Consider the following 16,265-nt stretch of genomic DNA (forward strand, 5'->3'; position numbering starts at 1 on the left):
AATACCTTCTGGCTAAGGCTGACACCAAGCAAATATTCCTCAAATGAGAATTATTTCCTTCTATCACCATATGTCCAAATGCCTACATATTTTTTAATGAGAATCATTAAGAGGCAGCAGAGCTTAATGCTAAAATACACCTGCATATTCAAATACAATTATGCATTCTTATCTTGCCCTCTTCAGAGGTACTTTTACTACGTAGCTGTATTTGCTGTCTTGTTTTTTACTTTGCGGAATATCCTCTCTCTATTGAATTATGAAAAAAATATATCCTTTATGCACTAACTTTGTAAGTGTATTGTGTCAGAGTTGATTACAAAATAGTTACAGTCGTTCTGTGATTTTTTAAAAAGATTTTAGTGGTTAATGTTGTAAGATTTACTTATCTCTTCAAATGTGATGCAAGAATCACTGATGATCTAGCACTAACATACAAGCTCAGGTTACTGAAAGAGCAAAGGATTTATATTTTTCAGTCTCTTTATTAGAAAAATGACATAGTGATACATTTTTGTTTTAGGTATCATAGCGAATTTGTAACCTGATAGGTATTGGCTGTGGTTATTAACAGTCATATTAAAATGAGTTATGTACTTATAAATATTTAAGGCAGTAAGTCTAGTGTGAAATTAGAATGAGAAATGTTTATTTAAGAAATGACATGGTGAAAATGGTCCTTTGTTGCTTTACTGCACAAAATGGTATACACTCGTAATTCCCTAGAATTTCTACTGCTGATGTGACTTACAGATACATGATTGCCTCCTCCACATTTAAGTTACTGTATTGAGTTTACATGGCAAGGTTGTGGTAGCCTGGAGGGGCTGCAAGGGTGGCCTCTGTGAGCAAGTCCCACCAGCTGCTCCATGTCAGATCAGAGCCAGCTCTAGCTGCTCCAAGAGGGACCAGCCATGGGCCAGAGCCAAGCCAGGGAGTGACGCTGGTTAGGCCCTTGGGAGAGCAGAGTTAAGGAAGGGAAAGAAGTGCTGGGCAACAGCAGCTGGGAGAGGGGGGTGAGACAATGTGAGAGAAGCAGCCCTGCAACCCCCCAGGTGAGTGCAGTAGGAGGGCAGGAGGTGCTCCAGGCAGGCAGCAGCAGTTCCCCTGCGGCCTGTGCAGGGAGAGGCCCCTGGTGCAGCAGGCTGTCCCCCTGCAGCCCATGGGTCCCACACGGAGCAGATCTCCACGCTGCAGCCCCCCCGTGGAGGAGCCCCCGGTGGAGCAGGTGGATGTGGCCTGGAGGAGGCTGCGGCCCATGGAGAGCCCCCGCAGGAGCAGGCCCTGGGCCGGAGCTGCAGCCCGTGGAGAGGAGCCCACGCAGGAGCAGGGGGTCTGGGGGGAGCTGCCGGCCACCCGTGGGGGACCCGTGCTGGAGCAGTTTGCTCCTGGGGGATGGATGGACCCCGTGGTACGGAGCCATGTGGGAGCAGTGCTTGGCAGGAATTGAAGCCCATGGGAAGGACCCATACTGGAGACTTTTGGGAAGTACAGCATCCCATGGTGGGGACCCCACACTGGAGCAGGGGAAGAACGTGAGGAGGAAGGAGCAGCAGAGAGAAAGCTTTAGAGACTGACTGCAACACCCATTCCCCTGCACCTCTTGGGCCAGGAGAAGGTAGAAGAAGTGAGAATGAAACTGAAGGTGAGCCTAGGAAGAAGGTGGTAAGGAGAAAGGATTTCTAGTTTGCTTTTAGCTCGTGCTGCCTTATTCTGCTATTAATTGGCAACAAATTAAACTCATCTTCCCCAAGCTGAGTCTTCTTTGCCCATGACAGTACCTGGTGAGTGAGCTCTCCGTCCTTATCACAACCTATGAGTTCTCACATCCTATTTTCTTCCCCCTTCCTTTTGGGAGTAAGAGAGCAGCATGCTGGGCACCTAGTAGCCAGCCGAGGTCAACCCACCACACTTACCCCTTTTACAATGTATAGTTACATTTCTCATTCATCTGTCTTTTCTAGTGCCCTTATTCACTTTAAGTTTTTTATTATTATTATTTATTAATTTATTTTTAAATGTAAGGGGAAAAGTCTATTAATCAATTTAATAAATGGTCTATCATTGTGTGTGCAAATAAATATTTACGTGTGCTTCTGTCTGCTCGCAGTCCCTCCTGAAGTAATGTTTGTACCTCCTCACCAGTTTAAACCAGAATTGAAGGAGGGGGTGAAAGTCTCACATTACGAATTCCATAAAGTTTTATGAAGATAGGCAGCAGAGTAAGAGATAGATATCCTATTCATATTCAGCTGAATAGAAAGGATGCATCATGAGCTCAGTCCCTACTAGATAATGGAAGGACTTTCAAAATGTATCAGGTCCAGGAGAAATTTTACTTGGAGTTCATATCTAGTAGACTCTAGAAAATCTAATTAATCACACACCTCTGCTATGGATTCATGGAACCAACTCTTTTATTCATTGCTGCTCTTTTACAGGTTACACTATTTTTTGCTATGCACTCATTCACTGCCAAAATATATCTTTACAAAGGGTTTTAGGACAAGGGTTGTAGGAAGCTTCAGAGGCAAGGTAATGTCATTTGGTGACATATAAGTTTGTTGGCCATAGTGTAAAGAAAAAGGCGATGAGCCTTCTGCAGTTTTTGTCCTTGAAAGACACTCCTGCAGCTACTTAAATTTGAGTCTGTAATAGTATGGAATGATTTAGTTCACCTTCTACAAGCACCAAAAGTGTACCTCCGTGTCCAAACCACACTGTTGATCTGTACCAAGACCTGGGGACCACAGGAGTTCCAGGAACCCCATCCTTACATGCTCCTTGCTCATCTCTTCTTTCTGAATCATTTGGCTTCAATTATGTTTCATTTAATTTAGGTTACAAGACAGGAATTTGTTTTGGTATATTTTCTGAATAACAGAACAATATGAAAGCAGAAGGTAAAGTTCCACTTTTCTGTTGAGTGGAGAGAACTGCTGAGAGCAGGAGTTAACATTGACCTCAGCTGTTACAACTACACAATATGGGAAGCATAGCAAAAAGTTATTATCTTATCACAGAAAGCAGTAGAGTTGCATTACTATGATATCACACTTGAACCATCTCAGGCCATAATGAGATTCAAGGCCATAGTGACACAGTTTATGCTTCCAGAGCCAACGCTCAGTTCCTGTCAGTCAGATTTTTACACACTGAGGGTATACATGGCTCCAGGGGAAAAAAAAAAAAAAAAAAGGAAACCTTCAGAAACCATCAGAGTCTTTCCACATAGGGAAACAAAGAAAAGGTATACTGATTATGCAATTTGTTTTTAAAATCCTAAGCAAACCACTCTGAACTGTAAGTTACTTCCGTGAGCTTGCAGCAGGCTCTTCTCTCCAGTGAATATGCTGAGCTGTTCATCACTGTTCCAGTTTACAAAGAAACCATATTTTGGAGAGAGGAAATTTCTAAGTTTTTTTTTTTTTTTTTCAAATATATTTGTTGTTGCTTGGGAAAAGAGTTGTAAGACTTTGTCACCTGGCAGAGTTCCCCATGTCTTCTGTGACAAGATCAAGTTTGTTGAACAGATTTCACTGCATGAAATGTAATATAGGGCATGGACTTTTCCTTGGATCTTAATCAGTTTTACTTGCTTATTTTGTGCTTCATGAGTCCATTTCAGTATTGTTTCCATTTCATATAATTTCCATTGTCAAATAAGGTACCTGTTAGTACAAAATATAACTCAAGTAACATTCATCACTGATGGGTTTTTTGATGGTGTCTCCTTCAAGAACAGTGCTTAGAAACCAACCTGTAAACCTATTCAGGTGTCATTATTTTTGATTATAAATAGTCTTTCTATAGTAGTGTTGTTGTTTAACTCTGCTGAGCACCACAGAGCCACTCACTCACTCTCCCCAGGTGGGATGGGGGAGAGAATCAGACAGGCAAAAGTGGGAGAACACAGGGGTTGAGATAAAGGCAGTCCACAAGGTAAAGCAAAAGCTGCACACGGAAGTGAAGCAAAGCAAGGAATCCATTAGCTGCTTCCCATCGGCAGGCAGGTGTTCAGCCACTCCCAGGAAAGCAGGGCTCAGCATGCGGAACGATTTCTCAATAGACAAACACCATCGCTCTGAACGTCCGCCCTCTTTCTCCTTCCTTACCCCAGCTTTTATTGCTGACCACAGAACCGCATGGTACGGGACATCCCTCTGGCCAGCCTGGGCCAGCCTGTGCCAGCTGTCCTGGCTGTGTCCCCTCCCAGCTCCTTGTGCACCCCCAGTCTCCTTGCTGGCAGGGCAGCACCAGAAACTGAAATGTCCCTGGCTCTGTGTGAGCACTGCTCTGCAACAACTGACACATCCGTGTGTTATCAGCATTATTTTAATCACAAATCCAAAACACAGCATTGTGTGAGCCTCTGTGGAGAAAAATAACTCCATTCTAACCAAGACCGTGACAATATCCACCCCTTATTCCATATCACTTTCATCATGCTCAGGTCCCACACCTTCCAACACATTCTCATTACCAACAAACAACTTTAAACTCTTCAAAAAAGAAATATTTTACAAGGTGGTTGAGCATTATAAAGGCAAAGATCGAGTAGGAGGCTTCTCAAAAATGGCAGAGAGGCTTCTCAAAAATGACATTGATATCACATCTAAATGAAACTAATTTCACTTATAGATAAAATATCTCAATTTTACTCATCATATTCTGGAGCAAAAGAAAACAACCATAAAAAATTCTCATCAAAATGTTATTTTCCTTTGAAAATTTCCTTTGAATGTTATTTGTCCTTTGAACAAGTTCTGATGAATTTGTTATCCAGCTCTGCTTGATAACACCCCACAGTAAAGGCTGCATGAGAGTAGCATTTCTAGCAGAGGGAAGTCCAATGTCTGTGATGTGAGATGGATCTAAATGAAGTAATGTGAGAAGGGTAATACACTGACTGTAGACATTGAGCTCTTGGTGACAATTTAACTGGCAATTTCTTTGCTAAGCCACGGCTCTGTTGGTGCCAAAAGCACTTTGCTGTATACATGGTTGTTTTAAATAATATTTGTTTAAAAATAATACTTATTTAAATTCACATTATATGTCTGCTCCTTTCAATTTCATTAATGTGAAAACTGATAAACAAAGATAGTCTTTATCTGAAGCCTACTGAAATCAAGGATAATCTCTCCTTTGATACCACCAGGCATTTGTTTCAATTCTTGTCTGTGTCAAAAACTTTCTTCTGAATACCTAAGCAGTTGCAGCAATTCGAACAGCTAAATCCTGGATCTACATAACAGCAGCAAGAGAGATATGCATTTTGAAGTTGACAGAAAAAATGGTTTCTATTAACGTTCCCTAATTAAAATAACTTTTACTTAGGAAAAGAACATTTATTTAGCTGTTATGTAGGTCATTGATAAGCACAGATTTTGCTAAGGTGCATAACTGTGGGCATGCCATCCACATCTTATTAGTGGTATACATGTGCAGAGTCATTTGATGTGGAAGTGACTGGTGACTGCATAACGCACTGTACATGTTGCAGAGACACCTAAACACCTGTACATCAGATTAATAGCCTCCAAATATCATTTTACTGAGTCCGTTTGATGAGGTTACGTCAGAGCCCTGAGGACATGGACAGCCCTGTGTGTCCCTGCCCAGTCCCCCTGGGCCACCCCCCTCCGCAGGCTCGTGCCACCACGTCACCCTGGGGCTCTGAGCCCCTGCCCCAGCAAGGCCTGGGCTCCAGCTCCTCACAGCCCTGCCCAGCCACAGCCCTGCCCAGCCAGGCCGACACCCAGACCTGTGTCCAGCCCTGGCCTTGGCCCAGGTAGTTGCCCTTCATTAATTGCTTTAAAACTGTTTTCTATAATATTTGTAATGTGTTCCTAACACATTACTTTAACCACTCTCTTGGAGCCTTTTCTTCAGCTGTAAAAAAAAAAAAAAAAAAAAAAAAAAAAAAACCAGCTGTAGCTAAACTTCGAGACGTATACAATGATTTTATTTCTCTGTTGTTCAGTACTTAACCCAAGATAGCCGTGACTTTCAGATAACACAGAAAACTAAAACTCCTGTTGATTTGGTGCAAGTCTTATGAGTCCAGCACGTCTTGAAATCAGGTAGCCCATGCTATTTAAAGATCTCAGACTTTGTGTACAGAAGTATTGTATAATGCAACCAGTACTGGTGCAACCTTCTTACTACTTTTTGCAATGACTGTCAGGTATATTTTTGCATTTGAGTTTGGAAATCAGGGCATTATGGAAAGTTGATTGTAGAAAATAACCTAATATTGAAAAGCTATGGATTCATTTAACTTAAATGAAAAGAAAAACAGAAAAAAAAGAAAAAAAAAAAAGACTGACAGATAAGATCCTCTATTTCAAAAAGAGAATCTGCAAACTCTCTTGAGAAATATTGAGCCTATTTTCCAAGAGGGGATAGGGAGCAGTATGGAGGTCTTACTCCTTGCATCCTTCTTTGTTCTCTGTTCATAACTTCCTGAACACCACTCACCCTTTCCACCAGGAACAGTGAGGATCCACTTTAGGAAGAATCCTACCATCTACTACAGATCATGTTCCCTGTTTTAAGCATGGGTTTTGCCATGTGAAATTCACATTCTTGGCTGCAGGAGTGGACTGACACATAACTCACAGCAGGCATCAGAAGTCTGGGAGAGGAGGAGCTACAGCTTGGCATGCTGCTTCCCAGCTGATTTAATATGTCTTCCTTTTAAAAGCTAGATTTGGACCATGATACAAACCAGTAAGCTCAGCTGGCTTTACTGTCTTATGTGGCATACCACAGCTATGATAACAGCTGTTCCTATCAGCCAGGAGGAACTGGTGTTACTGACTTTTTGTATGGAAAAACTACTGTACTAGGTTGTCCTGGGGCTTACCTTGAAAATACAAACATTAACTGCAACTTTGACCCCCAGAATGGGAAAAGCTGGCAGAAAAAAACTCAATGGATAAATAACAAAATCAAAAAGGTCATTAGCAGGGAGCAAGAGAGAATATAAGGAATGGATGAATTCCTGACGAGCAAAGAAGGCTACTGCATGAAACACATGGATAAAATAAAACCAAAAGATATAGTGCCAAGTGGGAAATCTGGCTATGTTAGAGAAAATGGGTGGATTAGTTTGAAGAAAGAAAATGGTAATGACTGCATAACTGTAAGGCCTGGCAGATTATCTACTGCTCAAACAGGTAGCGATAGGACAAGGGGGAATGGTTTTAAACTAAAAGAGGGGAGATTAAGACCAGATGTAAGGAGGAAATTCCTCACTCAGAGGGTGGTGAGGCACTGGCACAGGCTGCCCAGAGAAGCTGTGGATGCCCCATCCCTGGAGGTGTTCAAGGCCAGGCTGGATGGGGCCCTGGGCAACCTGATCTAGTGGGTGGCATCCCTGCCTATGGCAGGGGGGTTGGAACTGGATGCTCTTTAAGGTCCCTTCCCACCCAAACCATTCTATGATTCTACAATGGCATCAGTATGGAGGGAGGTCACTGATGGAGATTCTTATTGCTGTGGTTTGGATCTGATCTTGTGTCATTGGTATTGGTGGCTTTGTCAGGAAACACTGTTTCCGGCGTCTAAATGGTTAGGAATTTTAATTCTTATCAGAAGTCTATGCTGTATTTTCAGAATGTGTGCAAGAATTCTTGCTAGTGGGATCCGGCTGAAGAAAATGGTCTTATGACTGCCCAGCCCATGCAATCCTCAATGTAAATCATACAGCTGCAATAAGCAACCAGTCTAACATATAAACAACATCCTACATACGACTGAGAAAGAGCACCTGCTAGGACCAAGAGTGAGATCATTGTAGGTCAGAAGATGGAACAAGACATAAATCTTCAAAGACTGCACCCTACAGTCTGAAGGAATGAGGATACTTGCAATATTCCCTGCTTCCATTCTCCATATGGAAAAGTATGGAAATGTGTTGGACAGAAGCTTGGTCCGGTGCTCTGGTCATCCCGGAAACCCCATGTGGGCAAGAAAAACTGGAAAACTGAAGAGAATGAGAAGATGACAGTGAGTGCATGCATGTTTGTACTTGCAAGTAGTATTAGCTAATAAAAACACCACAGAGACTCTTTGACTTGTAATGGCTTAGTTAAAATACAATAAATAGTAACAATGGAACAACTGCCATCAGCTGTTATACTTGAATGCAGCTGTATAACACAAAGAGTCTGATAACTTTGCTGGCTTTACATATTCACCAGACATTGTCAATGTTATGTGGGAAGAAATGTCTGTCTTCAAAGACTGAAGTAAGAAGAGTAACATATGACAGTGTAGAAAAAAGGTATGCCCTTAAAAACAATTGTTTTTCCATATGCAGAGTAGGAGAAGATTTATCTGACCTAATTGGTAACACAGGATGATGAAGTGAGAAATGTAATGCTACTGTGAAGCAGGCAGATGCTGTTCTGGGCTGTTTCAAAATTTTATTTTCAACAGGGATAAATGATAACATTACTACTGTGTGTGCTGATGGTGCATGGGTTCTTTTCACACCAGTAAGAAAAAAAGGACTGATTAAAACTTAATCAGGCATTGAAAAGGATACTAAAGGAAATGAGGGAATATTAAAGGAAATATTAAATGAATGAATGAATGAATACTAATGAATACTAAATGACAGATTCTAAGGGAAACGCCAAGGATGCTAAAGGAAATGAAGAAGCTATTTTGTATGTGTGAGATTATTATTTTTTTTCTAATTTAGCAACATGACTTCTGTAGAGAAAAAGACTTTAAGTGCAAAGGACGCAGAAAGACAGAGGCAAAAGCAAGGAGTAAGTTTGGAAAATAGGTGTTTTTTAAGAAGCTATGTGATGGTGTGAAGAGCCAACGACCTGCGTTCCCGGTAAGATCTGGTGAGGGGAAAGGGTTTAGCTGTGCCAAAAAGCGCCGGCACGCTCCCACCTGTTCAGCACCCCACCGAAAGCGCTGCGCGTTGCCGCAGCTCGCCTGGCCTCCGCATTTACGGGCCATCCAAAGCCAGCCGAGGCTGGGCCCGCCGCACCCAGCAGCAGGCGAGCAGCAGCGGCCCGCCCGAGCCCTGCCCCGGCCCCTGCCCGCCGCCCGGGCCCGGTGCTGGGGGCGTTGCTGCGGCGCCCCGCTCCCCGCCGCGGGCACGCGCCTGGGCTCGGCGGGGCCGGGGGCGCGCCGCGGGGACGCGCCGCGGGGCTCCCCGCCCCCGTGCCGGCTTTGTGCTGCCGCCCGCCCGGCCGCGGTTGGCAGGCGCGGCGGGGACCGGCGGACCCAGCCGCCCGCGGCTGCCTCCCCTCCTCCTCCTCCTGCTGCTGCTGCTGCTCCTGCTCCGGAGCCGGGCGCATGATGGCGGCAGCCGCCGTAGCGGAGGCGAGCAGCGGCGGGAGTAGCAGTAGCGACACGTCCAGCACGGGCGAGGAGGAGCGGATGAGGCGCCTCTTCCAGACCTGCGACGGCGACGGGGACGGCTTCATCAGCAGGTACCGGCGGCGGACGGCGGCGGGCGCCGCAACTTCTCCCAAGTTTTTGCCGGCAGCGGGGCGGCCGTGCCCCCACCGGGCCGGACCCTCCGCCCCGCTCCGCTCCGCCCGCCGCTGCCGCCCTGACGGCGCCGTGACGGCCGGGGCGGGGCGGGGCGGGGCGGGCGCTCCCCGCGGGACGGCCGTTGGCCGCTGAAGCGAGGCCTGGGGAAGCGCCGGCTGCCCGCGGGGGTCGCCTCGCCTCGAGCCCGTGCGCGTCCTGCGGCCCGGGGCTCCTCGCCAGGAGGCGAACCGGCCGGGGGGCTCGAGGAGGACGTCCCCTCCAGTGGACGTGTTGGGCACAAACCTCGCTGTACCCGCTCCTGTCAGTCTGGAGAGGTAGGGCTGGCTGCAGTGCTCGCCCTGCTTACATCCAAAGTAGATACAGAGCCTGAAGTATTACAATGTAAGGCAAAACACACAGCGGTCTCCCAGATCACCTGATTTCCTCTCATGTTTTTACCAATATCCATGTTTTACCACCTCATCTAAGTCCCCATACCGCTCCCAAGTTAGTTTCTTGATCATGACCCAAACTGGTAAATTTCTCGGTAAGTGATGAACTTGTACAGTTGCGGTAGGTGTTTGAAGTAACCCACAATGAAGTGTTATGTTGTCTGGAGTTACCAGCAGCGTGTTTTGCTCAGGATTGGGTTTAGTTGGAAGGATATTTCGGGGACTAGTGCTATGGTCTCACACCGAAAGTGTAAAAATATTGAGCTTCTGAACATTAGATTTGTAAGAGATGATGGGAACTAGCATTTCCAAAATCTTCTGTTAGTTGCGGTTAGTGAGTGCCTCTGGAGAGCCAGGTCAGAGTGAGGGAATTTCCAAGTTTGTCACTAACCTGAAACCTGAGAGTATGACCCTGCAGGAAGGCTAAGTAAACTTCAGCCTTCTCTGTCCTCTCTTTGGAACCAGGAAGTTCTTGAAAATCTCTAACAGCTGGCAGTCCCTTAAAAATAAAACTTAGGGGTCATGGTATTTCTTATCTAAACAGCTCCCCAAACACCTTTTTTTTCCCAATCTGGTCATTATTTTGACAATTGTGGTTCTGAAAGGTAAACTTTGAAAATCTATGCTTTTTAACCAGCATGTTAAGATCACTTAGCTTTCCATTTGTTTACTGTTCTCATGGAAATTATTTTGATGTCTGAAAACTTTGTACGTTCGCTTAAAGTGTGCACTGCCTCCTCTGAGCACACTCTCTGATCTGCACTGTGATGCTTTCCTGTAATGTAAACTCTACTGAGTTTTGTATATTTGTATTTTAAAGCACTTACTGAGAGAATGTTGATGCCGTTGTGCTTCGTACAGACAGCTGAGAGATGCTACCGTGACATAAACCACTCACACTTCTGACTGACTTTTCTTACCTTTCCTAAGTTTCATTCCAGCTAGTATTATGTGTATTTCAGAACACGTGTTTCTGAATGCTGCTTGAGCTACCCTGCTGAAAGCTTTGAGGACTAAAGGACATGTCTGAGAAGGGATACTGGATTTCAGTAGCAAACAGAAATACAGCCCAGAGGATAGTTGAATGCCCTTCTGGAGGCAGTGAGTCTGTTGTTCAGAGCTGTTAATACCTTGCTTCATAAGGGAGTTGTGCCTTCAAGGTGAAATTGGTATGGCCTTGGTCAGAACATTGTGTCATAAATTACTGTCTTGCCTTAAATTTCCATATTTGCAAGAAAGTAATGAATGAATATTTAACAAATGATTTTTGACATGAGAGGGAGTAATTTCTTCTTGACTTCATTAGCAAGCCTAGGTAGTCAGTCTTGTAAATGCAATGTGTTCCTTACTTTATGTAGTGTCTCAGTTTCTCTCATGATCTATTTTATGGCAATGGCTTATGCACAAGCAGACTGACTCAGTGTTTTTAAAATATATTTGTAGCATGTGCCACCACAGTCTTGAAGACAGTTCCTTCAGGTTCGGGGGCATGCAGCATCCCTATGGCATAGTGACTTTTTGTCATTGTTTACAGTCTTAGTGTTTGGGTAATTGCATCTTTTTAATGTAGTAAATTAAAATAAAGACAAGAAATGAAATCTACTTTTGCGGGAAACTTAATCTTGCCATTCTGTGCCTACTTTTTGTCTTGCTACTTCTTTTTCTTCTCTGTACAGGCCAATTAATTGATTTTCCTGTTCCCTTTTGCCCTGTTTCCATGGTCTTCCCTTTACTGGTGGAAACACAGGTGTTTCCCATCTTTGAGGGCAATGATACCTTTGTTGCTTTCCATGTAGCCCAGCAGAGATGGTAAGCTGACTTCTGCATGTTACTTGTGCTTTTACAGCAGGTTGAATGTTGCAATAAAAGCCTGGGCATCTGTAGGAGGAGCTGAGAACAAGAAGCTGGCACTGTAAAATTGTGTGCTTCCTTGTGGACTGGAACTGTTTTACAATCTCTTAGTAGTTTGAGCCTCTTCAGAACTTAATTATTTTCAACGCAGTGGGATCAAATTTTGCGGTTTTGCAGCTGTTACTCAACATAAGTTGTCGTATCTTTCAAAACGAGTATCCCTTCTATTCTGCTTACAGGGCTGAAGCTTACTCAGTCATTTGTTTGCACAATGAATGCAGCGGTTTGTTTATAAGGTATCTTTCTCTCCTATTCTAGAGTTGCTATGGGAGGGATTTTTATTCTTGAAGCAAAGGCAGGCATTTTGTATGCGTGTTTATTTAGTTCATATTGCACGAGGAGAAGAGCTGTTTGCATTGCTAATGAAGTTTCATGGTGTCTCAGCTGTGGAAATGCTTTGTTGTGCATCAAACTGTAAACCTTTTAAAATAATAGCAGGGAAATAGAGGCACACAGATAGAGAGGAGGAGCACGTCCTGTGATACTGATTAATTTTCCTGCTCTTACCTGAGATACTGATTATGTCCGAGGTTCTAAATAGTTAGGGTGATATGGAAATGAGAGTGTGATTGTTATGTGTGTATTGGTTGTTGGTGTTCATAACCAAGAACAAGCTGAATGATGGGGCATGAAATGCTTGGCCTGTGTCAGTCTCTGCATGTTGCATTTGACATATGAACATTGAAATTTTGCGACATCTAGCTACAAAAAAGTATTATTAAAACACCAAAGCTCTAACTTGTTGGTTTGTAGTCAAATGTTTTTTGCTCCTTTTGGGAGAAATAGTAATTACTTAATTATTTTAATATCTCGCAAGTGCTTGGTATCTTTCTGATGCCTCAGCAAGAGGTAACTTTACTACTAAAAATACATGCAAAACAGTCCATGATTAAGACTGGATTTTGAACACTTGTTATCAACTGAGTCAGCCTTGCTTGGAGCAGAAGGCGGCCTTCAACTCTTTAGAGCAAAACTTAATTTTTGCAGCCATAGGTGGATTGTGTTGTTATTAACAAAGAGCTGTTAACTGAAAAAACTGTAATTGTATTCATTTGTTGAGCTTCTGTTTACTTTGAGGAGCTTTGGACTCTGATGCTATGGTTATTTAGCTTCAGGGGGTTGGTGCCTTGGGGAGGACATAGGGTGGCGTGGAGTGGAATAGAATATGTGCTGCCATTTTAAAAAAAAGTAACTTTTATTTTAATATTAGCGTATGTGGTCTTGGTGGTTGTCAGTAAGGAAAGTGAGAGCTTGCTCAGTTTTTGCAGGTGTTGGGCTAGGTAAATGCCTTTTTTAGAAACTTAAATGCCTTTATTATATATGAAGGGTACTAAACATCCATTTAGAATAATAAATTTCACCTTTATGGCAGAAGTCACTAACTGAGTTTCCAGGTTATTCTATTGCAACACTGCATGGTGTAAAATTAAGGTAACTTTAAACAGAAGTATTTCCTGCATATTCAAAAAATTGCAGCTATGAGCTATGGAGATAATGAGTGAAGAAAAAAATTAATTTCATAATTAAGTTACAAATATATGCTAATTTTCTGATTTTAACTTTTAAATGCAGAATAATAATTTATAGGGTTATGCAGCAGAAAGGCAAAGCTAGTGTTTAATTCAGAAAGAGAAATTTCATTGTTATATTAAGAATAACAAGGTTCTACTTGTACAGTTTGACTATATTTTAATCTGCATAATTTTTTTATGTTGTGCTCAGTGTCTTAATGAAAATCTCTGGTAAAAGTGGAGTGAGATGTTTAAAAAAAAACCCATAAACCTGCAGACTTATTTTTGAGCTTGTGCAGCCCATTAAAAGCACTTGCTGAAAGAGTGCCTCCTTTGACAGTCCTTTTCAGAAGTAGTTAAAAGAAACTTGTTGGATTTGATCTATTACGTGAATGGTTTTAGTGGTACATAGCTTTGGGAACTAACAAGCTTTCCAGTAACAATCTGATGCTTCCCTTTCTAGCAGGTGCAATTGTTGGGGCATTCCCAATTTTCTTGTTCTCTGAGTATATTTTGTTAACCACTTCAGTCTTTTTCTGCTTCTGGTGGCCACACGCTGTTCGAAACAAACAAAAAGTCTTTTCAGTAAGACTTAGGTTGCCCTCTACTGCCTCAGAGTAGGCTGAGCTTTTTACTGGTTATAGTGTAGTAGCAGAAAATCTGTCCTGTTGAGCTTGTCTTGGTGGGTCTTCAGGAGAGAACATATATAAAATAGAACTATAAAGTAGCAAAGCTGTCAGTGATTTCTTTGTTTAAAAGTAGTATGAAAGTTACTTTTTTTTCCCTGAAACAATCTTCCCCTTTTTACTCTCCACTTTAAAAATAAGTAATTATTGCAAAGTGTTTAGAATGAACATAGATAACGTTTTTCAGGCTTGTACTCTGACTTTACTTTTTGCAGCTTATTGAAGGGAATACATCCTACTTTAGGCTATTGCTCCACATGAAGCCACAAATTGCATTCATGCAGAGCATTGTCAGAGATCTTGACAAAGCATCATTTGTTTTAAAATTCATATATAAATTGGAGGGAGTGATCTGAACGTCACAGAATATGAATAAATGGTGAGTTCAGAACTCCACTGCACACCATTATGATAGGGGGAAAAAAAAAAAGAAGCAGCTACTGATGTAGGGTAAATCATGACGAACTTCTGAAAGGTCCTGTAAATAACACAGGTAAATGAAATAAGTGTGAAGTATTTAACACCGGTATTTAATGAGAACTAAATGGATAAATGCAGAGTTCCAAATTCTCAGTAGGTTAACTGCTACTGTTTTACTAGAGGTGAAGAAAACTGAGGTTTGGCTTTGTGTTATTGCTGGCACCTCTCTGTTGCTTCTACTTAGTGGACAGAGGTGCACTGTGTTAACAATGTTAAGGTAAAACATGTATTGCTTCCAGGAGAGCTAACTGCAGCATATCAAGGTTATAAGGTACATAAGGAAGGTACATACCTTCTGCATGGCCAGAAAGTTTCCAGACTCCTACTTCCTGCTGTGTATTTCTGATTACAAGATTACCAGTGTTGGTGAGAGTTCTCAAGTACACAGTTCTGTTGACAAGAAAAAAAGTCCTTTTTTCCTCAACGGTTGTACTTACTAAAGCAGTTTTTACAGTGGTAGTGACCAGAAACCATACAGTAAAGAAAACATAAGCAGACCCTTCCTGTCATTACATTTTCTTTCTTTAACTTCTGGTAATGCTCTCACGTGATTGAACTGTTTTCCCTTCATAGAAGACCTCGGGCAAAGGTGAGCAGAGGCACTTGTATGGTTATAGTAACAGGGACTTGGAGTATAATGTTGAAGTGATGCATCTTCTGAAGCTAGCCTAATATACAGACTTCGTAAAAAGATCTGAACAAAGAGCTATTTTGTCATTTGCTACATATATACGCAAGTCACTTGTTGGAGACTTAATTTGCAAACGGGTTTGTCAAACATTTTTATCAACTTCTTTTGTTGTTCAGGGCATAATGTTTTATGTATTCTACATGCAGTTCTTCAGCCCCGTGGTCGTAAAACATGATTTTTACCTGTTAGATGATTGTTTCTGAGTCCATGCAAATATAGTCAGTGAGGATCTCTCAAAACTTAATTTGGACATGAGTTAATGCTTTGCATGTAGGTGCTTTCTAGCACCTAGGGAGCAATACAGCCGTCCGTCCTGCAAGCAAGGGGTTTAAAAATAACTCTGTAACTGAAATTACAAAAAAAAAAAAAGACTTGTGAGAAAAGGTAATATTACTCTGCTAGTTTAGCCACCTCCATCCGTCTGATTAAAAAGGCAGTATCACGTAGAAACACTCTGCAGATATCATCAGGGACAACGCATTTAGTCCTTGCATTCTTTCTGGCTCTTCTGCATATTGTTGGGTCATTCTTACCATCATGAAGTTTGTAATGTTGTTATACCCCAGTTCAAGATGTTCTTCTCACTTGAGATCTGGACTATTTGCTCTGTGCTTTCTTGAACCACAACATTCTAGGAATTCCCACAAAAATTGCCTGAGCCTTTTTGAAATTTACTTTGCTCTTGCCATGTTATTTTATTTTGTTTTTCCCTGTGTGTCTTGAAAATAGTTTCAGCTCCCAGGTACTGTTCCTAGACTTAATATTATTTTTCATCTATCTCCATTAGGAAGGTGCTGCAGGGACTGTAAAGCAGAGCAGGGGATGGAAGGAGTGCTTTTATACAGTTACAGCACAATACTGTATGTCAAATAAGATGGTGAGTTGGAAGCACTGTGCTGTTTCTTACATAGTTGTACTCTGTTTCTTTTGTAGCTCGCCTTAGTCAGTGATTCCACAGTTATATAGAATTCTGTGGGTTTTTATTCAAAGTTTGTCCTCCATAGCTTCTCTTAGAGCATCATAACTG

General features: G+C 42.4%; 1 protein-coding gene across 4 annotated transcripts in view; it reads left to right on the forward strand.

Annotated features, from left to right (window-relative positions):
• The first annotated feature begins 9,181 nt into the window (after nt 1-9,181).
• The window catches only part of MCC (MCC regulator of WNT signaling pathway), a 205,937-nt gene continuing 198,853 nt past the window's right edge, over nt 9,182-16,265 (forward strand). Inside the window, exon 1 of one of the 4 annotated variants that reach the window (XM_083818748.1) lies at nt 9,182-9,464. In XM_083818748.1, the coding sequence (XP_083674874.1) occupies nt 9,328-9,464 (137 nt within the window). In that variant the 5' untranslated portion in view covers nt 9,182-9,327. Of the gene's footprint in view, nt 9,465-11,661; nt 11,769-11,848; nt 12,107-16,265 lie in introns of those variants that run through there. The other 3 variants (XM_083818749.1, XM_083818751.1, XM_083818750.1) reach the window with 3 other exon arrangements.

This window comes from Anser anser (genome assembly GCF_964211835.1).
Source record: "Anser anser genome assembly, chromosome: Z".
Lineage (NCBI taxonomy): Eukaryota > Metazoa > Chordata > Aves > Anseriformes > Anatidae > Anser > Anser anser.